This window comes from Chrysemys picta, chromosome 9 (genome assembly GCF_011386835.1).
Source record: "Chrysemys picta bellii isolate R12L10 chromosome 9, ASM1138683v2, whole genome shotgun sequence".
Classification (NCBI taxonomy): Eukaryota; Metazoa; Chordata; order Testudines; family Emydidae; genus Chrysemys; species Chrysemys picta.
Window position 1 is genome coordinate 28,868,875 of NC_088799.1, and position 27,569 is coordinate 28,896,443.

Below are 27,569 nucleotides of genomic sequence, written 5' to 3' on the forward strand. Positions count from 1 at the left end.
CCTTTTGTGAAAAACCATTACTATTTCTGAGAATAGTAGTATAATTACTACTGGATTTCTGTCAAAATGTTGATAGATTTTCAAACTAGTAATACATGACTATCAAAATATCTAATATCTATTTAATGATTGTGCAATAAACACATCCGCTGTTCAACTCTCATGTAGATTAAAAGAGTGAAACATGAGGGATAATAAATAAAATAGGTAATTGTCAAAGTTAGTGTAAATACCCAGAGAAACTACTCACTTATAAATATCAGATATACACCATTTCCATATGGAAAGCACAGAGATGCTTTGTAATATCATACTGAACTGTGTATAATATGGGAAAATGCACACTATCTTTTCTGTATTTTTCTTGACATTCATGCTAAAGTAATAATCTGAGCCAGCTTCTTGAAAAAGTTTCAAAATTAATATATTTTTATTATCTAAAATGTACACATAATAACATTTGTTTTTACCATATCACTGAAGGGTACACTGTAGGTCATTTACAATCTTTCTTGGTGGTCATATGGTGTACACAGTGAGGGGATGGGGTGTGTTTAAACATTGTTGGCTTACCTGATTATTTTTCACAGTGAAAAATTACATTCTAAGTTATAATAATAAATATATAGACTCTTATTTCCAGCTTTGATTTGTTTTTTCTATGTATATATTTTATATATAGTAGGTGTATATCTTTTGTGCAATGAACTAAGGAATATGTGATCTCATGTTATTTATGCATAGCTAATACACATTGCAGTATATTCCCTTTCATAGGTATAGAATTATCTATTGCAGTGGTCTTCAACCTTTTTTTTTGTTTGTTTTTTGTTTTCCATTTGTGGACCCCTAGAACAATTTCTGAAAACGGACAGAACAGAATTAAACTATAAATGTTGCACATGCTCAGCACGGCATTTGATGCAGCATGAGAAAGGGCGCTAAACTGTGGGCTTCTATGGTAATAACAACATTTCTGGGTTTTGACCTGTGGATGGGGATATTCAGGGCCGGCTCCAGGCACCAGCTTAACAAGCAGGTGCTTGGGGCGGCCAAGGGAGAGGGGCGGCACCTGCGGCAATTCGGGGCGGCAGGTCCCTCACTCCCTCTAGGAGCAAAGGACCTGCCGCTGAACTGCTGCCGCCGATCGCTTGGGGCGGCAGAAATGCTGGAGCCAGCCCTGGGAATATTCACATACTTTTGATTGATCAGAAAACCAGAATGCCTTTTCTGGGCTCTGAATTTTTTTATTTTCGTAGTCTTCTTTCATGGACCTAAGTCTAAGGACTGTGGTCTGGGGACCAGAAGGGGGTTCCCAAACTATGTTTGAAAACCACTGATCTATTGTTGCCTTTTCCCCTTAAGAACCCTTTTTTTTATGAAAGAGCTGCCAAACAGTCGCAACTAGCCACTAATAGATCTGGTCTAAATGTTCTGGCCCAAAGATTTATTTGATTGTATTTATTGTGTGTGAGTTTTATATTAAAAAGCCTGTTTTTATGAAAATTTTGGGGAAATTTTTTTTGTGCATGGGAAACTTTGTCTCCTCCTCCCCCGCAAGAAAACACCAAATTAAAACCTTTACAATATTCTGGTTTTCCCCTTTTTCAGTGGCAAAGGGAGAAAAAGGAGCAGAAGGACCAATTAATTGCTCCTTTTTTAAAACCTGTGGGACAAAAATGAGTTTGAAATTTTTGCACTTTTGCCACAAATAAATAATCTTTATTCAGCTGGCTTCTAGCTACTGCCAATATTCTCCCCCAGTTAGATTATAAGCTCCATGAGGCAGGGATTGTGTCTTCCCATGTGTTTGATTGCCTCCTATTAAAACGGGCCCTGATCCTGAGTGGGGCCTCTGGGTACTTCCACAATATGAATAATAATAGGGATAATTAAAGTACATCGAGACTAAGTAAGTTAAATAAAAATGTACAGGCCCAGATGTACTATAATACTCATCTGTTTTCTACAGTGTGGAAATCTCTACAAGGCTATGCCCGCGGGCTGAGCACTGCTAAGGATTTGCATGGTTTCTAGAGTTCAAAACATAGACAGGAGTGGTGCCATTTGATTTCAGCCTAGAAGTTCTGAGCACTGTGTTTGGGCTCAATACTGCATTCTTTCTGCAAATAAACCCTCCCTGGAGTCTGGCGCCTGATCCAATTTACAATGAAGTCAGGTGGAGTCTTTGCATTTATTTCAAAGGGAATTGGATCAGACCCTCCCTGGAGCACAACGACCACAGTATAGTATTAATTATGAGAACTTCGGTATGATTGAGGAACAGAGCTAACATTTCGTTCAAACTGCCATTATATTTGCCACTTTCTCCAGTTTTCAGCTTTTCGTCATAACTCTAATACTTCTTAAGTACTTGTAATAAAATGGAAACGTTTTAACTGTCCCTCCCAAATGGTCAACATAACAGGAAAACTGCCCCTGTGAAAAACATTATCTTTAAATGATGACCCAGGCATTAATGTTCATAATAAAGACAACAGAAGCAACTCTTATCCTATACAAGAATAATACAGTTACACAAGAAGGCCTTATGCAATTTAAAATTATTTCTAATAAAGCAACAAACAGTTAACATTCATCACTTTACAAATTATCTGCACAAAAACACTGTAGAAAACATTCTACATTTAAATCTTGTTGCTTAGTTTTTCATACATCTATTTAAAGTTATAGGACATCACACTAGGCACTACAACTATCATATTTCTCACTGCTGCGCTGCTTTAAATTCATATGTTCTCCCCCCACACAATGATCTCAATGAGTGTATACACAGGGCTTGGACCTAAGGCGACAATCAATGGCAATGAGCCTGTCAACTCTTGCCATTGGGATTAGCAATGTGTTAGTTCAGCCTTGGTAGCGAGGTCGCTGGGGAAACGGACTTGATGATTGATAACTCAGCCTCGTCGGCTTGCACCCTCAGGTGTCATGGGGTTTTGGCCAAGCCCTTCAGCATGATGTAGAGGAACAGCGTTGAAGAGACCTTGGCCTTGCAGTGGGATAACAATAGCTTGATGAGAGTAGATAGATATTGTATATCTGGATCTGGTCATGCTGTTTTCAAAGATATGCCTTTCAAAACTTTTTCTAGCTGTTACTAACACAATGAACAGATTTTGTGTTTAGTGTTTTAACATCACATACTAAAATCAACTTTCTACAAACTCAAATGATGAAAATTTTCAATATAAGCAACCTCCCACTTTGTAGGGTTTTTTTCAGTGTTTCTGACATTTGGCCCTCTTTTCTTTGCAAAACTTATCTTGGGGAACATCAGCATGTACAATTGTAATATACAGTATATTTTGACAGGAAGTCACATTAGATGAGAGATGAATCATTACTGGAGCTACACAAGGAAAAGAGAAAAACCTGGGAATCACATACACAGCCACTGATGCTGCCAGAATTGCAAGTACATGATGACACGTATCAGGGGGTAGCCATGTTAGTCTGTATCCACAAGAACAACAAAGAGTCCGGTGGCACCTTAAAGACTAACAGATATATTTGGGCATAAACTTTCATGGGTAAAAAAACCTCACTTCTTCAGATGCATGGAGTGAAAGTTACAGAGTACAGATGCAGGCATTATATAATGACACACGAAGAGAAGGGAGTTACCTCACATGTGGAGAACCAGTGTTGACTGGGCCATTGCCTTGTGAGGTACTACCTTCTCTCCACTTGTGAGGTACTCCCAAGTAATGCCTGCATCTGTAACTTTCACTCTATGCATGTGAAGAAGTGGGTTTTTTACCCACAAAAGCTTATGCCCAGATAAATCTGTTAGTCTTTAAGGTGCCACCAGACTCCTTGTTGTTTAAGTACATGATGAGAATCTTAACAGAATGATAATTCTGGAAAATCAGAAAAGCCTTTTGGCATAATTCACTCCGCAGTACCTTGACGAACACTGTAAAACAAAAATCATTAAGATAATGGCCAAATTCATCCCTGATATAACTCTATTGTCTTCATTGGAATTTAGTCCATTAAATGCGCACATATATGATGGAGCATAAGAACACAAAGTACAGGGTAGGAGGATGTTCAGAGTGAAACATGAGTCATATAAAGTACTATTACACAATAAATAGAAATAAATATAATGCACATCTCAGGTATACCATTGCTTAAACATGATTCTGCCAGCAGAAAGGAAATACAAAATATTCATTCAAACATGGCAACAGCATATATGTGTGAAGTGACAGGAGTGGGTGAAGTAATTCCTGTATTTAGGACTGTATACTGTCCTTGATTCACAGCTAGAGACTCCATTAATATCTGCAGGAGTTTCCCATACTAACCGAGGAAAGTATTGAGACAGATTCATAGTTGATAAAGTGCTTTGGCCCTTCTCAGGATGAAAGGTGATCTATAAATGCATCTATTTTAAAATAGTCACATTATAATGACCTCACCACACATTAAGCTGTGGGCACCTTTGGCTGGCTTGTTGGAAAAGGTGTGTGCCCCTGTAAGGGTTAGAGAGCCAGGGAATGACTTTGCTGCAGCTGAAGACCAGGTCAGCATGGGGATGTTGATCCATCCCCCCAGATTTACCAGAAGAGTGGGGGACTATAAAGGTCCATGTTGGTGCAGGAAAAGCCCTCTTTTACGTGAACCAGATGGAGCAGCACCTACCTATGGAAGTAGTCAAATCCCAGGTTTTGTCAGAACTTACTGTGGGCATTGTGTTAGTTGCTCCTTTCTTGGGGTGCTGGGAAGAAATTTTTCCTTCACCGCCAGATTGGCCAAGGTGAAGTGGGGTTTTTCCACCTACCCCACAGTGGGTTTGAGGGGGCTTAGTTGGGGCAAACATGAAATGGGAGTTAGGCTATAATATCACAACTCTTTACATGGTTGGGCGGATGTCCATTACCAGTACTCCACAGGGAATGGATACAGTGATCAGATAAAGTAGATTGGTAAAAGATTTAAGAGAGCAGAAACAGGAAGTGTTTGGGGCCCCTCCTTTATAGCCACCCCCTAGCCATCATTTTGGTGAGGTCCCAGCAGCCGGCTGGCTGGGGACCAGGATGGGTAAGGGGGCAGGCTGATGGAAGCTCCTGTATATAGTGAAATGATTATGGAATTACCTACACTGTACACTTTTATCTGCTGGGTACTCCCAGACATTTAAGAATAAAATTGTGGCCTAATTAAACCACATCCAGTGTCTCCTGTCCTTCTTCCAGCATACATGGACAATGTGTACAGTATATTTATTAAACCGTGTATTTATTAAGCCCTTAGGAGTTTGTTCTCCTTAGGCCAGTATAACTAGCATTTATATTGAGGGCAAATTATATAGGCCTGATTAAAGGCCCACTGAAGTGAACGGGAGTCATCCGAAGTGTCTAAGGAGCCAAATCTTACTCTTTCCTTCTGACCATAGGCAAAGAGATGAACTGCAGCAGTAGATTGTGGAGAGGCAGCTTTCTCCACAGAAGTGGAGAGGAGGAAATGGAGGTGTGGCCGGGGGGCGTCTTCACTATGTGGATTCACTGGGCCAATTCCCCTTCCCCATATATTAGGGGCAGCTGCTGTCACTACAGCCAGTGGACTGTAGTAGTGGCTATGAAGGAGCTGTGCTAGTGCTCTGTCTCCCTCCTTACACATAGCGAGTTCAGGCAGATTTTGTGCAAGAGACCAAGACTTGGCCTGTGGAGAGCATTCCAGGGCAGGCTAGGAGGTATGAGGCATAAAAGCAAGAACACTCTTGTGTTGCTGCAACGGCCCATAGTACTAAAACCAGGGATGAGTCTGCTCTTAAATGTCAATTTGGTGGCTTTGCAGAGGGCCTGGGAACTGTACATACACCTCTACCTCGATATAACACTGTCCTCGGGAGCCAAAAAATCTTATCGCGTTATAGGTGAAACCGTGTTATATTGAACTTGCTTTGATCCTCCGGAGTGCGCAGCCCGCCCCCGTCCCCCAGAGCACTGCTTTACTGCGTTATATCCGAATTCGTGTTATATCGGGTCACGTTATATCGAGGTAGAGGTGTACTGTCCTTCCCACTCTTCTGACTCCGTTTTAAAAGAGTTAGCAGTGCTGCCTCCACCTAGTGTCCCTGGAGGCTGCACACTTGGAAGCCTGGTCTTTTTTTTTTTTTTTTTTTTTTTTTTAAGATTTCTTAATTGTAATCTGTAGTATTTGAGTAGTTTCTTATCCACCATCTGTTAATTTGGTTTTGCAAATGCTAGACTAGGAACCACCCACATTTAGCACCTATTCTCTTCCTCCCCTCCAATAAAAGCCATGACTAAATAATTATTTAGCAAAAGATTAATCCCCTACTCCCTCTAATTACCAATGTGGGGTTGGTTGTTCATTAAAAACACACCATGTGCACTACTTCTCTACCTCTCCCATAGTCACACATCCAAGTATACATCTCTCTTATTTGCCCCAGGATTTGTACAGGCTTAGAACCCCAAGCAGTAGTTTTCCTGCAATTGTTACTAAGCCACAAGCTTTCCTGAGGCCAAAGTGATCAAAACCACTGACCAATGTACCTCCCTGTTCATTTTCTGCTGCTAGACAATTGTTTTTCCCCCCCAGATAATTTTAAAAATAACACTCACAAGCCTGTGAGGTGGTTACTCCTATGGAACTCATACCCCAGATGGGAAGATGAATTGGCTTGCAGATGCATGAGAAGACAGGGAGATCATCTCTCATCTTAAGCTGATATATGAGTATCCAACACACATAAATGGCCTGGTCCAGCAGATAGCATCCACAGCCAGCCAACCTGCAAATGGGAAGGATGGATGCTCTCTGGTAGATGAGGCCCTAAATATCAATGCGTGCATATATATATCTATATATATCTATATATATCTATATATCTATCAAAATCTAATACTCCTGCTTCAACTTATTGAGTATTTAATGCAATGCAAGTACTTTGGATACTATTCAAAGTATAATGGACCAAATTTTGCCTTCGGGTACATATCTTCCATTGGTTTTAATTGAATATCATGTGCAAATCTGAGAGCAGATTTAGCCTAAATGTAAGTTATTAAATACATAAGTAGAAAGTTTATTTAGGTGATTATCATTTACATATATTTCATTGTCTAATTCTGAGCTATACTTTAATATTAAAATCAATATAATAAATAATATAACAATAATGGTGCCTTTCATTTTCCACAGTGAAAATAAATCCTGGAATAATATTTCTCTGTGTATAATATCTATATTCAGAAGTTAGGGATAATCCTACAACTAACAATCGGACTCAAAAACTAGTTAAATGTGTCATCTCTAATTTGTGAAAATACTGCATTTAGGATAATAATCTCAATAATAATGTATTTGTTTATATCATTCATCTGAAATTATCAGGAACTTTTTCTTAAATTTTTATCTTTCTCTGCCAGACTATTTTGTAAACAGATGATTTGCTTTTGCAGAGATTAGACAATTTTAAATTAGAATTGAACAAAGTTTTCTGGAAAGTTATTAGGTGAATTAAAAAGGAGGTAAGAAAATGTTATGTCATTAGTTTACGTTTCCTCAAAGAGGTGTCACTGTTCTCATTTAGAATTATAGAATCATAGAAATGTAGGGCTGGAAGGGACCTCAAGAGGACATTTAATCCATTTCCCGCACTGAGACAGGATTAAGTATACCTAGACTATCCCTGACAACTGTTTATCTAACCTGTTCTTAAAAATCTTCAGTGATTGGCATTCTGTAATCTCCTTAGGTAACCTGTTCCAGTGCTTAAATATCCTTTATAGTGAGAAAATTATTTTAAAAGTTAGAGGTTTATCGGCAAGAATCTGTCTCCAAATATATTTTTTTTAACTGGGCCAGATTTTGCTCTCAGTTATTCAGACGTAAATAGGGGAATAATTCCATGACCTTCAGGATCAAATTCTGCTCATAATTACTTTGGTTTAAATTCAGAAATTGAGAGCAAAATTTATTCGTACATTTTCATTTCTATGATTGAGAGCAGAATTTGACCCAGAATAATGTAAGTATTATTACATTTTTGCTTTCTGGAGTTTTGAGTGTCCAAAAATACTGAAGAAAATGGAACATTTTTAGGAGTTTGAGAAGTTCTGAGTGGATTGAATTAATGTGTTTATTTTTCATTTAGTGCTGTAATTATTCTATGATCCTTTAAAGTTTGCTAACGACCTCTATCACAGGATGTCCATATTTTGCTAATATGGGGCAGATTCTGATTCTCTTACTCACATAAAGTAAAATTTTATTCCATGAGTAATCCCACTGAAGTCAATAGGGGATATTCATGGTCCAGTGAAAGTAAGACTGGTTCATATATAAACTATGGCCATAAAAATACCCAACCTACATTTAACATAGTGATAAAAATGTGTGTGTACAAAGTAATGTTTCCTTGTATAGAATATAACTAATAGAAATATAGATTTATAAAAAAAATATATTTAATAAATAAAACTGCATTTTATTTCATATATTATATAAACTTTTGCCATGTTTAAAATGAATAATAATAGCAAAAATGTATGTGAACACAGTCTTGATCCTTAAATCTCAATCTGAGATGGGAGTGAGACCTGCATATGTAGAATATATATATTTTCACCAACTGGGTATATTATAAATGTAATGATACGCAATATTTGTATCAAGGAAAAATGGATATTTTTCATATTTCAGACATAGCTCTGTTCTCCACCATCCCCACCAAATATCATGTGAAAGAAAACAAACATTCTGTTTGACTCTGGCAACATTTTGCATAACAATTCCAAATGGTTAGCTTAGAATTGCTTATGTATGTTGAAAGTAAATTCTGCAGAGTTCATATAATTCACAATTGATCATGCCTTAACCTAAGTTCTGAGATCTTTCCAGGAGCATCATGTACGCTTCTTCCAAAGTTCTGAGTTCTGAGGAAGGATGCTAAATGACTTCCAACTGCCACCTTCTTGGGTTGCTTCAAATAAAAATAACAAACAGTCCTCTTGACAATATAAAAGGACACTGCTAAATCTTCCAAAGATGATTTCTAGTAGATGATTTAATGTCTTAGTAATGTGCAGTAAGCTGTGATGGTCAGGACTGTGGGTGAACTTTGATATGCAAGGTTGTTCTAGAAACATATAGCACAAAAGACATCACTCAATGTCAAAAGACCCAATAGTCTTTTTCATGGATAAACTTAAGTTTTCTGATGGTCGATAAGAAAGGGAGCTCATTTTTGTTGTTAGACTTGGATGTGCTCTGACATTTGGTGGAATGTATTTTAGTAGCTGCAGGAAATATTTTTTAAATTTTTTTCCAAAAAAACCATAAAGAAAGGGATTCAAGCAATTGTTGAAGTAAGCTATGCAGATGGTGAAGGGCATAGCTGTATCCACAACATCAACAATTTGGCAATCTGTTATGATACGTAGCTGGATTAATACATCCAGAAATGTAAACACTTGATGAGGAATCCAGGAAAAGAAGAAGAAAAGTACTATTGCCACAATCATCTTAAAAATGTCATCATTTCTGGTCTTGTTTTTCTGAATTTGGTAAGCCTTCTTCAGCGTCTTCCAGATTAAGGTGTAGCTTGTTAAAATTATCAAAAAGGGAATTAAAAAACCCAACATGTTCTTAGATAAACCTAGCCCAACAGGCAGTGTTGTATTATGGGTCTTGTATCGAAAAGCACAAATTGTCATATTCATATTCTCGACAAAAAATACATCACGGTGAATTAGGACAGGCAAACTAGCCAGTCCTGCTAGCAGCCAGATGCCGATGCAAGTTATTTTGGCAACAAGCATGGTGCGCCGAAGTCGAGACTTCATTGGATGTACTATAGCCAGGTAACGGTCAATGCTAAGACATGTGAGTAGAAACACACTGGCATACAGGTTGAAACTTACCACAGCTGATGCTATTTTACATAAACAGTTGCCAAAAGGCCAGTGGTATTCCATGGCTGTGTAGGCTGCCCACAGTGGCAATGTCATTAGGAAACACAAGTCAGCCAGGGCTAAATTCAACAGAAAGACACTAGCCACAGTCTTTAATTTCATGTAGAAGCAAATGACAATGACCACCAAGCTGTTCCCGAATATGCCTACAATAAAGATGATGCTGTAAACAGTTGGAACCATAATGTATATATAGGCATGCCTTCCTGAAACGGGGCAGTCAACATGGATTCTTTTAACAGTCCCTTCGGTAGATGAATTAAGGCTCATCTTGATCTCTTCAGTTGCAGGTTGGTTTCAGGCACAATATAAACTTTATCTGGGTGAAAAAGAAAAAAGTCATAAGTGAGGATTTTTGGGGGGCTTTTTTACAATTAAATTCAAGACTGTACCTTCTGTAGCAATGATGAATCCAGTTCACTGAAGGAAATTTTAACTACACTTCTAAGGAAATGAGGACATGAGAAATTAATCTACTTTTCCTTAACTGAACATCTCCATCCGATTCAGATGAAGTCTGGGTTACAGGCCAAATCCTTAACAAGCCCTTATTCAGGCAAAATTCCTGTTGCAAACCGATGGGGAAACATTTTCCAGTTCTTTATATTTCTCCCAATGTGTGCTGTCTTCTCTTTGTATTAATGTATACCCTGGGCTATACATGCCTATTTTATGTATTTAACACTACCAAAATCCTTAATTTTTTTAAACCTCATATCATTGTATTTATTCTATTTCATTTTACACTCCTCCGGCCACATCCTGCCATCATTCTTTATGAAATCAGAATTTCAGTACACAAATGAATGTCGGGATAGCGCCTTTGATTAGTTTCAGGTGGAAGCAAACATTCAGTGGTGCATTCTAGGAATACAAACTCACAGGTCTATTTTCCCCAGCGCCTTTGCACAAAACTCCCATTGATATCAACTGCCTCAATCCTGTAGTTGTTTCTTGCCTGGAACGCTTATTGACTTCAGTTGGAAATTCACACAGAGAATCTCTGTGTAATTGGACCTAGGTGGAAATAATGTGCATGGAACAGGTAGAATATAGCTGTTGCTGCATAGGACCAAATATGGAGTACGATAAAAGTTGTAATGATGTTTAAATTCCCTAACCAAGTTTGCTCTCTCATTGAGCCAATGACGTACCTCACCCAGCCCTGTTCTCTGATTTGGGATGAGAGATAAAGCCAGGTAATGAATTAAGGGCCTGATCAACTCCCATTGAAATCCACAGGAATCTTTCCATGGACTCCAGTGGGACTGGATTGAGCCTCTGCAATGCACTGCCCAATACCGAAGCAGTAACAAAAGAACAAACGCACCTATGGGAATCCTCAACACTGGCCCACAAACAGTATGAGACAAAACTCAAACAAGGAACAAACACAATGCCCAAAATGTGATACATAATGTCAGTGCTGTTCTGGAAGGTAAAAACCACTCCACTGCACTGCCAATTATCTACAGGAATAAAATGTCTTCCCATCCCCAGAACTGGCAGTCAGCTGCTTCTCTAAGCAAACCAGCAGGTATGGTTTATATACCACACTCTTAAGTGGAGAACAGCAGGCTGAAACTGACAACACTCAAATGGCAAAGTATTACTTATAAGTTGCCTTAATGCATACTCAAGAAATGGGGAAAAGAAAGAGGATGTGTAGCTGTGTTCCTCATTTTTCTGTGGTACTGTAAATAAAAAGGAAAGTTTTAATTTAGCATAATTGATTCCTTTATTTCTATGCACTATCTTTCTAATGTCATTACAGTAAAGACTAAAGATAGTGAATTTCCATGGTTCCAAAAGTCCTTGCTTTCTGTTCCAGTTCAGTCATGGGAAAAAACTAATTTTAACCACCTAAATAAACTACTTTTGAAATGCAGTGAGAATTTTGTATCTGTCCCCAACATATGTTTGGCTGCTCTCTGGAAGCCATGGCAAACTATATGAATTGTGTTGAAGAGATTTGCTTTGCAGCCTTCAGAGGTTTACCAGCATTTCTAACTCTCTGAACATGCACAAAAACCAGAAGGCCAGAGCCTCAGTTGCTATAAATTGCGATAGCTCCATGGATTTCAATGGAACTATCCTCACTTACGCCTGCTGATGGTTCAGCCCACTAAGTGTTTATTCTTACAAATTCTAAAATGATATTTCTCATAACATTTTAATTGTAAATGTAAAATTCTGAAGTGCTTAGTCTGGTAATACTGTTAAGAAGGTCAATAGACCTTTGTCAACTGAACTGAACGTGAGTAAGGTCTTTAGGATTTGGCTCAATATTAATAGCTTCTTTTTAAGGCAAGCTAAAACTCAGATTCAGTATAATTTTCAATGAGGCTGCAACTTAAAGCAGAAATAGCTAATGACTATATGCAAAAAAGCCTCACTGTGATAACAGGCAGGGAATAAAAAAAACCCCAAGTAATTACATTTTAGAAGAATCTTCTGTCTATCCAGGCTACTTTTTCAATGTGCCAAATGGACCAACTTACTCAGATGTTTTTTAGATTCTATACTTAGATGTCATGCCAGTTCATACAGTAAATATGATACATGTGCCATAGGCTGGAGTTTTATCTAAAGCTGTGAATTCAAGCTAGGTACTTATTTGGTTCTATGGTATCTGTACTCTAATGTTCTTTTGACATAGTAGTTTAAGCCTAATTTTTTAGGACTATTTAGAGTTTATATAGGCAGAACCGAGTGGGTCTTACAACTTAGTGGTTTGTTGCATTCACCAGGATTGTAAACACATAAACCACTCACAAATTATACATCCTAGCCATTTAGATTGTCAATTAAACATCATATTTTTCAATGGAAAACAAACCTGTAAAAATCCAGGGCCAGATTGTTTTTGTCCCACATTGAAACCTTTAGAAAGGTTTCAGGGGAAGGAATCACAGCTCCTGTTACCTCTTCAGTTAGTGCCTAAATATGGATCTAAGTGCCTAAATTTAGGTGCCCAAGTGTGAAAATTTTGGCATAAGTCTACTAAAAATATATCCAAGCTGCGCAAACATGTGCAAGTTGTGTAAAATCTATTTTATGTGGCATCTTTGGCTTTGCTAGGGCTTCTATGGTGTGCAAAAACAATTTACTTCTTAATGAATTGGAACCTCAGGGTGCAGATACTAAATTATAACTGAAACAGGCAAAACATTTTCTCAACCACCTACAGACCAGCAAATTTTGCACCCAAATTAGTGGAAACTTACAAGATGACACAGCATTCATTTGACAGGTCTGTGAGGACCCTAGCTGACTATCAAACCTAACTTGTGCCCGAAACACAGATTAATATATTGGCTTTACTCTTAAAACAACCTGGTAAATGTTAAGTCACTATTACAAAAATGAATATGCCCCTAAACCACTGGGGCATTATAACTACTTTACTTCATTTAAAAAAAAAAGACATCTGCATCTAAAGAATCTAACTATATACTGTACAGGCAATGGAAAACTTCAGGGACTAATACTGATACTTTGTTGTTGCTCATTATTTGTACTACAGTGGCACCAGAGGTTCCAATTAAGATCACTCTAAAAGTTTTACACAGACATAGTGGGACATAGTGGGAGACACTTCCTGTCTCAGAGAGCTTAAAACCTAAACATACAAGCCAGACAATGGGAGTATTATTTTCCCTTTTTTAAAAAAATGGGAAACCTAGACACAGAGAAATTAAAGCTCAGATTTTTAAAGGTATTTAGGTGTTCTGCTCAGTGTTGCAACATTTATCTGATTTACAAGTCTACGGGCTTGTCTACACAGCCCTGCAGTTTGGGCTGGGTGTGAATTGCAACATGCACCAAAGTGCTGCGCTGTATCCGCCCCATGTGGATCCTGTTGGCATGAACTAAAAGGTACCTAGTTTGTACTAATGTAGTCCTGTTAGAAGAGGGCTAAGTTAACGCGAACTAGGTATCATGCTGGCAGTGTCCGCATGCCGGAGTTACAGCGCAGCACTTTGGTGCGCACTGCAGTTCACACCCCTGTAGTCCACACTATGCAGCGCAGCATCGAAATAGCCTCAGAGTATGTCTACACTGCAGTTGAAGGCCTGATTGCAGTTTGGGTAGGCATACCCATGCTAGCATGCCTAAAAACAGCAGTGAAGACACAGTGGTTCCTTACCCAGGATTCAAAGAAGGCTTGTAAAGCCTACGCAAGCTGCCATCACACCTCGGACTGCAGTGTCAACGTAGCCTAAGTCTCACTGAAAGTTAATGGGACTTAAGTGCCTAGGTGCCCAAGTCACTTTGGCCTTCCAGTGTTTAGCTGAGGAATGCCTAAAAACCTTTAAAAATCTGGGCCTAAGTGACTTGCCCAAGATCAGACAGGAAATCAGGCAGAGCCAGGAATTGAATTAGATCTCCTGAAGTTCAGTGCCTTGAGCCACAAGATCATCCTTTTACTTTAACAGGTTGCTCTTTTCTAAAAATGGAGTGAGCCTCAAATGTTTTTTTTCCATGAGTAATGATCTGTTAATGCCTCATTTATCCTTCTGATACACTTCCTTGTTCTAGGAATAATGCCGGACTTACAAAGCTGATTAATTTAAAAAAAGATAAAAGGGCAATTTCAAGATTTAGCTTCTTGGGAATTACACCAAGACTGGAATATCTAATTAAATGTAGCTTTAAATACAAAACGTTTACCAAGAACTCAGGGCCGGCTCCAGGCACCAGCTTGGCAAGCTGGTGCTTGGGGCGGCCACTCCGGAGAGGGGCAGCAGGCCCAGCTATTCGGCGGCAATTTGGCGGACGCTCACTCCCGCTAGGAGTGAAGGACCTTCCGCCGAATTGCCGCCGCAGATCGCGATCGCGGCTTTTTTTTTTTTTTGTGTGTGGCTGCTTGGGGCGGCCAAAACCCTGGAGCCGGCCCTGCAAGAACTACAATTAATTCCTCCCAATCTCAGCAACTCCTTCTGTAAATTACAATCTAGGTACCTCATTTGTTACAAATGCCTCAAAAAACAAACAAACAAAACAAAAAAAAAAAACAAAACAACAACAACAAAAACCCTCCCAATCAATCCTCAGTTATTTTTACCATTTTTTCACGTAAAAAAGTCACGCTAAACCAGCTGGCACAACAAATACCTTATATTCTGATTATCAGTGGCATGTTAACTTATTAACCCCTCAGGCTCAAATTCATGGCTGTCCATGCCTCACAAAATCTGGCATGTCACAGGTTTTAGCTTTGTGGCCAGTCACATTATCCAGAGCCTATAAGGAAAATAGCAAATACTCCCCTGAAGCACGCTGTGGAGCCACCCAACATGATGTGAACTCCTGTGAATGCATATTTTTGTAGCTTGTGCTCTGCAACAACATGGTCCATCTTTTTATAACTTGCCTCAGCTCCAGGCTGGGACTGTACAGTCGGTTAGTCATTATAGCCTTTCTTCATTCATATATCAGAGGGGTAGCCGTGTTAGTCTGGATCTGTAAAAAGCAACAAAGAGTCCTGTGGCACCTTACAGACTAACAGACGTATTGGAGCATAAGCTTTCGTGGGTGAATACCCACTTCGTCAGACGTCTGTTGCTTCATTCATATAGAATCACAGAAGTATCGGACCAGAAGGGACCTCAATAGATCTAGTCCAGTCCCCTGCATTCAAGGCAGGACTAAGAGCGGGTCTACTCTACAGCCTAAGTCGATATAACTTGCGTCACTCAGGGGTGTGAAAAAGTCTCCCCCATCCCTAAGGTTCATGCTTGCACATCGGCACTATGTTGGTGAGAGTTGCTCTCCCACCGACATAGCTTCCGCTTCTTGACTAGGTGGAGTAATTGTGCCCCTGGGAGAGCGCTCTCGCATCACATCGGCATAGCATATTTTCCCCAGATGCGCTACTGCGATGCAGCTGCATGAATGCAGCTGTGCTGATGTAGCATTGTAGTGCAGACTTGCCCTAAGAAATAACTAGGCCATTTCTGACAGGTGTGTGTCTAACCTGTTCTTAAAAACCTCTAGTGACGGAGGTTCCACAATCTCTCTAGGTGATTTGTTCCAATGCTTAACCATTCTGACAGGAAGTTTTTCCTAATGACCAACCTAAACTGCCGTTGCTGCAATTTAAGCCCATTGCTTCTTGTCCTATCCTCAGAGGTTAAGGAGAACAATTTTCTCCCTCCTCCTTGTAACAACCTTTTATGTCTTTGAAAACTGTTATGTCCCCTCTCAGTCTTCTCTTCTCTAGATTTAACAAACCCAGTTTTTTCAATCTTCCCTCATAGGTCGTGTTTTCTAGACCTTTAATCATTTTTGTTGCTGTCCTCTGGACTTTCTCCAATTTGTCCACATCTTTCCTGAAATGTGGGGCTCAGAACGGGACACAATACTCCAGTTGAGGCCTTATCAGAATGAAGTAGAGTGGAAGAATTATCTCTTGTGTCTTGCTTACATCACTCCTGCTGATATATCCCAGATTTCTGTTCAATTTTTTAATTTGCAACAGTGTTACACTGTTGACACATAGTAGCTTGTGATCCACTATGACCCCCAGATCCCTTTCCGCGGACTCCTTCCTACGTAGTCATTTCCCATTTTGCATGTGTGTAATTCATTGTTCCTTCCTAAGTGGAGTACCTTGCATTTGTCCGTATTGAATTTCATTCTGTTTACTTCAGACCATTTCTGCAGTTTGTCCAGATCATTTTGAATTTTAATCCTATTCTCCAAAGAACCTGCAACCCCTCCCAGCTTGGTATTCTCCACAAACTTTACAAGTGTGCTCCTTATGCCATTGTCTAAATCATTTATGAAGATATTGAACAGACCCAAATCTAGCATTGATCTCTGCAGGACCCCACATGATATGCCCTTCTAGCTTGACTGTAAACCACTGATAACTACTCTATGGAAATGGTTTTCCAACCAATTATGCACCCATCTTATAGTAGCTCCACCTAGGCTATATTTCCCTAGTTTGTTTATAGGGAGGTCACGTGGGACAGTATCAAAAGCCTTACTAAAGTCAAGATATACCACATCTACTACTTCCACTCATCCACAAGACTTGTTACCCTGTCAAAGAAAGCTATTCGGTTGGTTTGACATGATTTGTTCTTGACAAAGCCATGCTGACTGTTATCACCTTATTATCTTTTAGGTGTTTGCAAATTGATTCCTTAATTATTTGCTCCATTATCTTTCCAGGTACTGAAATTACAGACCAGTCAGCTTAATTCCCCAGGTTGTCCTTATTCCCCTCTTTATAGATTGGCATATATTTTCCCTATTCCAGTCCTCTGGAATCTTTTTAGTCTTCCATGAGTTTTTGAAGATAATTGCTAATGGCTCAGATATCTCCTCTGTCAGTTCTAGGATGTATTTCATCAGGCCCTGCCGACTTGAAGACATTTAACTTGTCTAAGCAATTTTTAACTTTGTTCTTTTCCTATTTTAGCTTCAGATCCTACTTTATTTTCACTGGCATTCAGTATGTCAGATGTCCAATTGCTACTAACCTTTCTGGTGAAAACTGAAACAAAAAATACATTTAACACGTCTATCATTTCCACATTTTCTGTTATTGTCTTTCCCCCGTCATTGAGTAATTGGCCTACCCTGTCCTTGGTCTTCCTCTTGCTTCTAATGTATTTGTAGAATGTTTTCTTGTTCCCCTTGATGTCTCTAGCTAGTTTAATTTCATTTTGTGCCTTGGCCTTTCTAATTTTGTCCATACATACTTTATATTCATCCTTTGACCCAGAATTTGACCCATTTTCTACTTTTGTAGGACTCTCTTTTGAGTTTCAGATCATTGAAAATCTCCTAGTTAAGCCAGGGGGGTCTCTTGGCATACTTCCTATCTTTTCTACACAGTGGGTTAGTTTGATCTTATGCCCTTAAATAATAACTCTTTGAAAAACTGCAGCTCTCTCAAACTGTTTTCCCCCTTATATCCCATGAGAAGCAAACTCCCTGAGTTTGGTAAAGTCTGCCTTCTTGAAATCCATTGTCTTTATTCTGCTGTTGTCTCTCCCATCATTCCTTGGAGTCATGAATTCTATCATTTCAGGATCACTTTTACCAATAGAAACTTATAGATTTGAAGGCCAGAAAGAACAATTATCATCTAGTCTGACCTCTTATATGCTAGCTAAGAACCTGATTCTACCAGTGTTGTGCTGAGCTGGACCTTACTCCATGAGCAGACCCATTGATTCCAAGTAGTAATGTCCTACTCTATGTGTGTAAGGTTGGTGGAATTGTGACATAAGATGTGTATTGAATACAACTGTGGATTTCATAGCAAAGGGTCAACAGTCATGTCTAATGCAACATTTGGTAGATGTCGCTCTGCAGAGGGGTTAAGTAGTTTCCTCTCAAAACAGGTTGCAGCTTTTATGGTTGTGCAGTCCATGAATCTTGAAGCACTTCTAATATCCAGCAGGAATACCAGGCTCTCTCTGTAGATTGGCCCGACCTTTGGAATTTATTCCCTTTGGCAATGGACCACATAGCCAAAGTCTAGTGTGCTTTGGGGTATGCATCAGTATTTAGGTTTTGACTTCCCCCTCCTGCTCACATGGTGGCTAATGTTTCTGATGACAGCAGTGGCCTTGATTAATGCTAACTATTGTTATCTGTGTTTTAAATGTTTGTAAACAAGCACCTACCTTAAATGTACTAAAATTCATTACAATCAGCAATAAAATCAAGTTTGTTAATTTGAGCCTGACCCTGTAAGTTTGTGAGCACTTTCTGTGAGGAACTGAATGGCCTCAACTCCCTTTGAAGTGAGGGGGGAAATAAGGAAGTTCAGCATTTCATAAGTAGAATCAGGGCCTTGGTCACGAAAGAGTTTTGAATTGCTGTACGTGAATACTAAATTAAAACAGCTGTTTCAAAGTTAACAGGCCAAGCTCATTTCTGGTGTAACACCACTGATTTCAGTAGAGTTACACCAGGGATGAATTTGGCATGTTATCTTCTTCAAAGTATATCAAGCAATTTCAAATATGTTATTAATTATTCAAATACACATGTACAAAAATGGAAAATATGCTAATTTTAATTACAAAATGAGAAATACCAAAATAATACTTTAAAAAATACTACAGAGCTGAGGAAATGGAGAGTGGAGAAAGAGATGATTATTAAGAAGGAATAAGGTAAGAAACTTAGTTTTGTGCATTTTCCTTATAAGAGATTTTGATGCATCAGAAAGAAAAGAATGTTTTTGTGGATATATTTGAAGTGTTTGAAACACACAGAGTTGCTCTGTAAAGTGTTTGCATTCAATAGGAATATGGAAAGACATTTCCTTTGAGTGCAAATATCTCCCTAGGAAGACATGGACCATGTCTCCCTAGGAGAAACACATGTGTAAATTTCCCTTGATTGACTAACAGTGACACACACTTGTAACCTTATCACCTGGCTGTATGACCTTACCATCTATGTTGTGCTCTATATATTTGAGCGCACAAATGGCTTTATATCACTGCGAGACTGAATTTCTGAATGGCCTGACATCTTAAGTTCCAGTAAGGAAAGCATTGCTAATGCTCAAATGGGACTTTTACAGTCTAAGGAACTCGTTAACATTTCAAAAGACGACACAATTGGTTTTGCTTCTCAGGAGATGCACATCCCCCTCACTGCTCTGGAAACTTTAAAGCGATAGAAAAAACTTCAAACCTGAAGTGGAAACTCATTCCTTCTGAAGAGCTACTCAAGATGGCAGCTCTGAGAGGTGTGATGAAACATCACTGTTGATATCAATTCCTTGCAGTGAACTGTGCTCTTTCTTTGCTAGACATCATTGGGGTTTAGTTACATTAAAGCTATACAGAATAGAATACTTTAGTGTGGGGACACTTCACCTACTGCAATCTGCATCATTACTTCATCAATGACAGCCAAAGCATCAAAATAGTCTGAAGGGTGCATAAAAGACAAACACAGAGGCTGCAGACAGACAGATTTTACTCTAGCCAGTGCCTGGGAACTTTAAGGGTGACATGGCAGTAGCATTTGCTAAAAGGATTGATTTCAAGTGACTGAGAATAGGGGGTGGGGGCTGCTTCAGAGTCAATCTCTAAGCTAAGTGTCTGGTGAGCTGCTAATCCTTGTTGTACATTACTGTCCTGTTTGACCTTTTATTTTTTTTAATTACAATGATTATAAGTCACTGGTAATGCAGGGTTTCAGACTGTTCTACTAGCTATTATTTACCACTCTATTCATTTCCTGTGTTGGATGAGCATGCATCCTAATTAAACTGCCTATGGTAACAAGGCAGGATGCTGGCCCAGGCAAGGTAAATAGTGCTTTGCCAACTGAAACATAAGATGAGATACCACTGACTCCAGCTTCCTGTGAAAACTTCATTAGCTATAAATGGGTAACCAGATGTCACAAGTCAGGTTTGAAACAAATAAACAAACAAAAATGCTTTCAATATTTGTGCTTTGGCACTGACTCTATCGATACAGGCAGACCCAGCCTTAAGCATTTAGCTGTATTACAGTAGGTAATACGCCCTTTTCTTCTCCTGATGCTGGCTGGATTATTTGTTGCCCCTGTAAATGAGAAATAAGACTTCTCTGTGTTTATAAGGATGAAATCTTCTTTTCACATAAGAGGACCGTGGATTTAACTCAGAGTAAACTTCCTGAGACAGGCTGGAAAATGTTTTGGAATAATATGTTCTATACTAAAAAGTGTTTGTTCCTTTTTTAAAAAACTCTGTCCCAGGTATTAGTCTTGCTTTCATTTCTTCTCTAGGTCTGTTGTTACTGGTTGCTGCAAAACTGTTAAGGCTTTACAAGCTTTTTATTTCATTGTCCTTTTGCTATACAGCAGTATAAACAGCATGTTCATTCCCACAGCCATAAGTGACTGTACTTTCTTCCACCTCATATAATCACAAGTTCATCCTCCTTTCCTGCTTCTCATGGCAATGAGACAGACTGCATCCTGTAAACACTCTGCAACCAACTAGACCCAAAGCCTACCCACAGAAAAAGTAGGTGGTGGTAGAATTCTTGTTTAACAAACACAGATACAAAAGATAAAGTAGCAGATATACTTAATGACACTCCTCTCTGCCTCTACATGACAAGATATTTTGGCAGAAAAAATACAAGTGCTTAAATAGGATAAGTTAACGCAGGGTGGACTTAATTCTAAAGAGCTCTGTGATCAACAGATTGCTCCTACGCCCAGACTTATGGTACAGTGGGAAGACTTGATGGTGAAGCCTGATGAGCACTGCCAGAGAGGCTGCTTCCTCTAGATTGCTGGTTCAATCCAGTACAAGTCAATAGAAGCAAAAAGTGTTAACAATATGATGGCTACTCAGTGGCCTGTCTAGAATAAGCTGCTGTTTTCAGACTGTTCCCTAGGGCAGCTTTCCATGTAACAGCTGTAACTTGCAGTTCAAGATAGAAGCATGTTCAGATTCTCAGATTTAAAGATAAGTTTATTTTAAAAATCTTTTTTTAGTATATATAATAGGCTGATGGACACTATACACCAGGCTTTCCAAACTATGCGGCCTGACCTCACTTTAGTTACAATCCTAAATAAGAATATGCAAATAGCTGCAGGGGATTTTCTTTCATATTTTCTGTGTGCTTGTCCAGCTCCAGCTAAAGCCTATCACAATCCCAGCAGGGATTGAGCTGAGCCACGGGGTTTCCCCTGCAGTTACAATTCTTGGACTTCAAGCGCTCCTGTGGTGCTGCCACTGAAGGCTCTTCTCCTCTGCTCTCAGGGCTCACCCTAGTGGCATCCAGCTGGCGTAGAACAACCAGGTGGGAGAACAGGCAGCAGCAGCCTCAGGGCCTTCCTGGCAGGGAGGCAGAGATTGGAATGGAGGGTGGCAAGGGTTCAGAGAATGCTGCTCGGTTCAGAACTAAGTGCCAGAGACTTTCCCAGTTTCTTATAGGTTTTTAGGGAGCTATGGCATGTGCCCTCTTCTGTCAAGACATGAACTCCTCAGACCTGTCAAACTCAATCTGTGTTCAGCCACAATCTGCCCTTCTGCTGGTTCAGGGCTTTCTAACCTCCCCCCGCCGAATGGCTTCCTTAGGTCTCTCTAGTCCAGAGTTACTGCTGAGGAGCCCACATGTAGGCTGAGGAGACTGTAAGAAATGTGCTCCTGCCTTTAAATCACACCATGTATTTATATAAGTAAGGGAGTCTTTCTATTTGCATGGGCTTTACAGTCACGTGACAGCCTCTCCACATGTTTCACAATGCTTAGTGCCTAAGACTTTAACTTTTTAAAAATGTAATCATGAAGAATAGAATTAGAGAAATACAATACAGAATTAGAAACTTTTCACCAGATATACTCATTTGTATCATACACGCAAACAGAAAAGAAACCTACAAAAGCAGCTTTAATAATAATTGTTGAATTTGTTGCTGCTTGGGCAAATTTTGGAATAATTAGATAAAACAGTGGTTTAGTGTGTGAGTCACCAGAAATCCCAAGAACTATATGCCTTCCTGTCCATTTCTAACGTATTTGGACTCGTTCACTAAGCAACTACCATAATCACATGAGAACTCACTACCAGTATTATTTGTTAAGTGCTTTCTTTCTGCTACAATCTTTTGAATTGGATTAAGCTACATTTTTGGTTTTATGTTTCACAAGAATTAGTGAATGTATGTCCTTGTATTGACTGTTAAAATATACTGGGTAAAAGTACTATTGTTTGAAAAACAATGCCTATTTGTAAGTTCTGCATTGATATGCTTTTGGCTGACCCTGTGCTACTCCCATGTATGCTTCAGTCCATTAATACAAGTATATAATCCCAGTGAGCTCAGCAGGACTACTCCTGTGTGTTCAAGTGTTTGCAGGATTGGGGCCCTAACTTGCAGTAATTATTTTGGTTTCTTTCTTTCATTGTGTTTCTATTTAGGCTTTGTAAGAATGGCACAATTAGGCTAATTGTGTACTCTATATACTTGGTTAATATTTTCAGCTGAAGTAATGCATGAGTAGAAAGAGTGAGTTATTGCTTGCCCTGGACAGTTAGATGATCTAAATACCATTTTTTTAGACCAAAATATTTTTAATTTTAAATATCTTAAAATTTTCAGTTTGTGACAAGAGTTTTCAAATGTGACAACAGTTTTTAAGCTGCCATGGTAAAAGCTTGGCTGCTTTATGGAGCCAGTTTTTCATAGCCAGCAAACAAACTGCAAGGGTGAGGCCTGACATCTTAGGAGGATGTGAATTTCTCCATTAGAGTGAAACACTGACTTTCCTTGTCAAATTAGCTTTCATGTTATTGGCTCTGGAGTAGCAGAGGCCCAGCTATTGTTAGCCTGTAAACTGGTACTATTTATGCACTGTGATGCTGGGAACTCTCCTCTGTATTTATCTCCTTCTACATACTTCGATACTTAGAAAAATCAAATTATTTTCATTTCTTGCTTTTCCTCCTTACTTACAGTTGTTTTTCATACTTTTCTTCCCCCCCCCCCGCCTGCTTTCCTTTAATTTTTTTCATTTCGTTCCCAAACCTCCTTCAACTTTGCTCAGTTTTACTAGTGCAAGTTTCTATAAGGGAAAAGTGCAGATTAATGTGCATTCTCTGTGGGAAATCATCTGCTTTCAGAAAGAGTAACCAGGGTTGAAATTATGGGGAAGGTATTTTGAAGGATATTTTTTTGTTTTCTGGAATGGAAAACCAATGGAAAGAAGATAATAGCAATAATTGTAGTGATGCTGTTTAATTTGCTCTGAAATCTACTTCACACTATGTATGACATTCTGACCACTAGAGGTCTGTATTTCCTATTTTAAAAAAATATAAAAAACAGTTTTATATTTTCAAGTGTCATCATTCAGTGTCAACCCCAGAATGTTGTTTACATGAAGAATTGCTTCAAAGACACAAACACAGTACAAAAAAGTACTATCCTTAAGCTTTGCATTTAAGCACTGACGAGTATAGCAGAAGGAGCAAATTTAGGATGGATTATAGGACATAATACACCTCTACCCCGATATAACGCTGTCCTCGGGAGCCAAAAAATCTTACCACGTTATCGGTGAAACTGCGTTATATCGAACTTGCTTTGATCCGCCGGAGTGTGCAGCCCACCCTCCCCCCGAGCACTGCTTTACCGCATTATATCCGAATTCATGTTATATTGGGTCATGTTATATCGGGGTAGAGGTGTAGTTGTTTTCTCTCTCCAATTGCTATTAATCTAGGATATTCCCGGTTTTGCTGACATCTAACCCAGTATCCTGTTCTAGTAAATCATGGAGCAAGAGCCTGACATTTGTTTTTCCAAGGACACATGGAGTTTGATCGCCCTAAATTTCCTGATGCAAATGTTAAAAAAGTGTATTTGCAGTCTGGGAAAAAAATTATAGTTTCCTATAAAGTTGTGAATGAAAATACTTGACAACTAAATATTATTCTGTAAGATTTTTAGCTCTCTGTGTTATTAATTATACAGCATTTTTTTTAAATACCAGCCAGAGAATAATACTGAAAGTAATTTTAGCTAATTCTAGGTCTACTTGACTTAAACATTCATTTTCCTATTTAGTGGGTGGTATTTTTGTTGTTGAAGTTGTATGAAGATTCCACTTCAGATCTACTTTTGTTATTATTAAAAAAGCACCATTTTTTAAAATTGGGATTTTGGAAAAGTACATGGCAATGTGATTCTATATTGATTTTTAGTACCCAAAACTGTCAATTTTAGACTTAAAGGTCTTGATATATTTAATTTCCTGTAAAATCAGTTTCAGGTTTTAAAATAGTAGTTGTCTGATTTCCTTCCCCCCCTCCTTCTGTTTACACACCTAACTCTCACATTAACCCTTGGGGCCCTTGTGAGACATGATGGTGTTTATATAATTGTTATACTAAAATAATTCTCTTTTGAGTTAGGCAGTCCGCCAGGCCCCATAAAAGTAAACATCATTGTAGCGCTTTCCTCCCTCTGAGACTTCTAAATCTACTCAGAGGTGAACTTCTGTAGTACACCTCTACCCCGATATAACGTGACCCGATATAACATGAATTCGGATATAATGCGGTAAAGCAGTGCTCCGGGGGGGGGTGGGGCTGCGCACTCTGGTGGATCAAAGCAAGTTCGATATAACGCGGTTTCACCAATAACTCGGTAAGATTTTTTGGCTCCCGAGGACAGTGTTATATCGAGGTAGAGGTGTAGTTGATTGCTACAATGGTATTTATTTATTTGGGGACTGGAAGACTATCTATCATGTCAATAGAGGAACAACAGGGAACCACAAATTAGTTATATTACTTCATGCCAGACAAACAGAAATAAATTGTGTATTCTACTTTTCACTACCATGTCTCATGTTTGTGTCAAATAAGGTAGTTACATTCTGTCTGATGGTGAATCCTTACAGAGTTAAGGAATGACTGGTTGTATCTCAGATCCAGCAAAAACAGCAATATTTTTGAGAGAAAACAAAGGGATCTGAGAAAATGGGGGATGATGGAGATGGGGAGAAGGGTTGGACATCGGTGGTGGCTGTAAAACCCAAGGTGAACGGATGTCACCAGTGCCACCAATTTTCTAGGCTGGGTTTAAAAGACAGAAGAAAGAAAAAAAGGCTTTCACCTGCACAGACCCAAATTCAGCACTTTGCATGAGAGCAGACTGTGGCAAAAGTCAGCAGGAACAACAGGCCTCACCTAAATGCTGGGGTGGGGGACACATCTGCACTTTTGCAGAGGAACACTCCATGAGGCTCTCCTTGGGAATTTCCCCCAAAGTAATGTCATTGGAGGAGGACTGGATTTGCCCCTTCCCCCTACCAACAGACAAAATGAGTTCTTCTACCCCCAGAAGCCAGCAGATCCGCCAAGATTCAGAGGAAACAAGGAGCATCTGCATAGAGGGCCTGTGCTTTGAGGCTCCAATATCCTGCTCACTCCAATGTCCTAGCTGTGCAGCTCCAATAGGACTACATTGCCAGGGCCTCTCTTGGCCAAGGTTCAGCCTGAAGCAGCATTCTTTCTTTCTAGTAATCTGCAGGGATTGGTGAGGAGAATACAGCAATTACAGCCTTATTTCCAGCCCACTCGCTTATCATAGAATCATAGGACTGGAACCGACCTCAAGAGGTCATCTAGTCCAGCCCCTGCACTCAAGGCAGGGCCAAATATTATCTAGACCATGCCTGTCAGGTGTTTGTCTAATCTGCTCTGAAAAATATCCAGTGACAGAGATTCCACAATCTCCCTAGGCAATTTATTCCAGTGCTTAACCACCCTATTGACCAACCTAAACTATCCTGGCTGCAATTTAAGCCCATTGCTTCTTGTCCTATTCTCAGAGGTTAAGAACAACAATTTTTCTCCCTACTTCTTATAACAGCCTTTTATGTACTTGAAAACTGTTATGGCCTCCCCTCTCCCCCCGTCTTCGCTTCTCCAGACTAAACAGATCCAATTTTTTCAATCTTCCTTCATAAGGTCTTCCTTCTGGACCTTTAATCATTTTTGTTGCTTTTCTCTAGACTTTCTCCACTTTCTCCACATTCTTCCTGAAATATGATGCCCAGAACTGAACACAATACTCCAGTTGAGGTCTTATCAGTATGAAGTAGAGTAAAAGAATTACTTCTTGTGTCTTGCTTACAACACTCCTGCTGATACATCCTGGATTGCTGTTCAATTTTTTTTGCAACGCTGTTGACTCATATTAGCTTGTGATCCACTATGACCCCCAGATCCCTTTCCGCAGTACTTCTTCCTAGGCTGTCATTTCCCATTTTGTATGTGCAACTGCTTGTTCCTTCTTAAGTGGAGTACTTTGCATTTGTCCCTATTGAATTTCATCCTATTTACTTCAGACCATTGCTCTAGACTGTCCAGATCATTTTGAATTTTAATCCTATCCTCCAAAGCACTTGCAACCCTCCAAACTTGGTATCGTCTGCAAATGTAATAAGTGCATTCTCTGTGCCATTATCTAAATCATTGAGGAAGATATTGAACAGAACCCTAGTGTGCTTCATCACTGCTCTCTGTCTGCACGGACCTGGCCATTCTGAAAGCCAAGAAGTTGGAATGGGATGAGTGACCCACCTGCTGCGTATGGGGCAGGAGAGAGCTTCCTGGGCATCTTGGAACAAAGTCATGCCTCCAGCATGTCAAAATCATAGGGCCTGACTCCCATTGACATCAGTGGGCTTTCGATCAGGCCTTTAAGGCAGGACTAGCCAAGTACTAACAACATTTATTCAGAAAAGTTTTTGCTTTAGTAAAACATCTTGTTACTATTGAAAGGCAGAAATAATATTTAATAATACTACACTGTATCAATAAAAAAGTGTGCTAAATTGCCTACACATTTGTTGTGCCTACACACTGTCAAGTGATTAAAAAAATTAATCGTGAATAACCACGCAATTAAAAAATTAATTGCAAATAATCGCACGATTAATCAGGCTGTTAAACAATAATAGAATACCATTTATTTAATTATTTGTGGATGTTTTCTACATTTTCAAATATATTTATATCAATTACAACACAGAATAAAAAGTGTACAGTGCTCACTTTATATTATTTTTATTACAAATATTTG

The 27,569-nt window shown here is 39.2% G+C and overlaps 1 protein-coding gene across 3 annotated transcripts in view; it reads right to left on the reverse strand.

Annotated features, from left to right (window-relative positions):
- Nucleotides 1–407: 407 nt before the first annotated feature.
- The window catches only part of AGTR1 (angiotensin II receptor type 1), a 56,716-nt gene continuing 29,554 nt past the window's right edge, over nt 408–27,569 (reverse strand). For all 3 annotated transcript variants that reach the window (XM_008171493.4, XM_065557916.1, XM_065557917.1), the window contains exon 2: nt 408–10,296. In XM_008171493.4, coding sequence (XP_008169715.3) covers nt 9,168–10,247 — 1,080 coding nt within the window. In that variant the 5' untranslated portion in view covers nt 10,248–10,296 and the 3' untranslated portion in view covers nt 408–9,167. The remainder of the gene's footprint in view (nt 10,297–27,569) is intronic.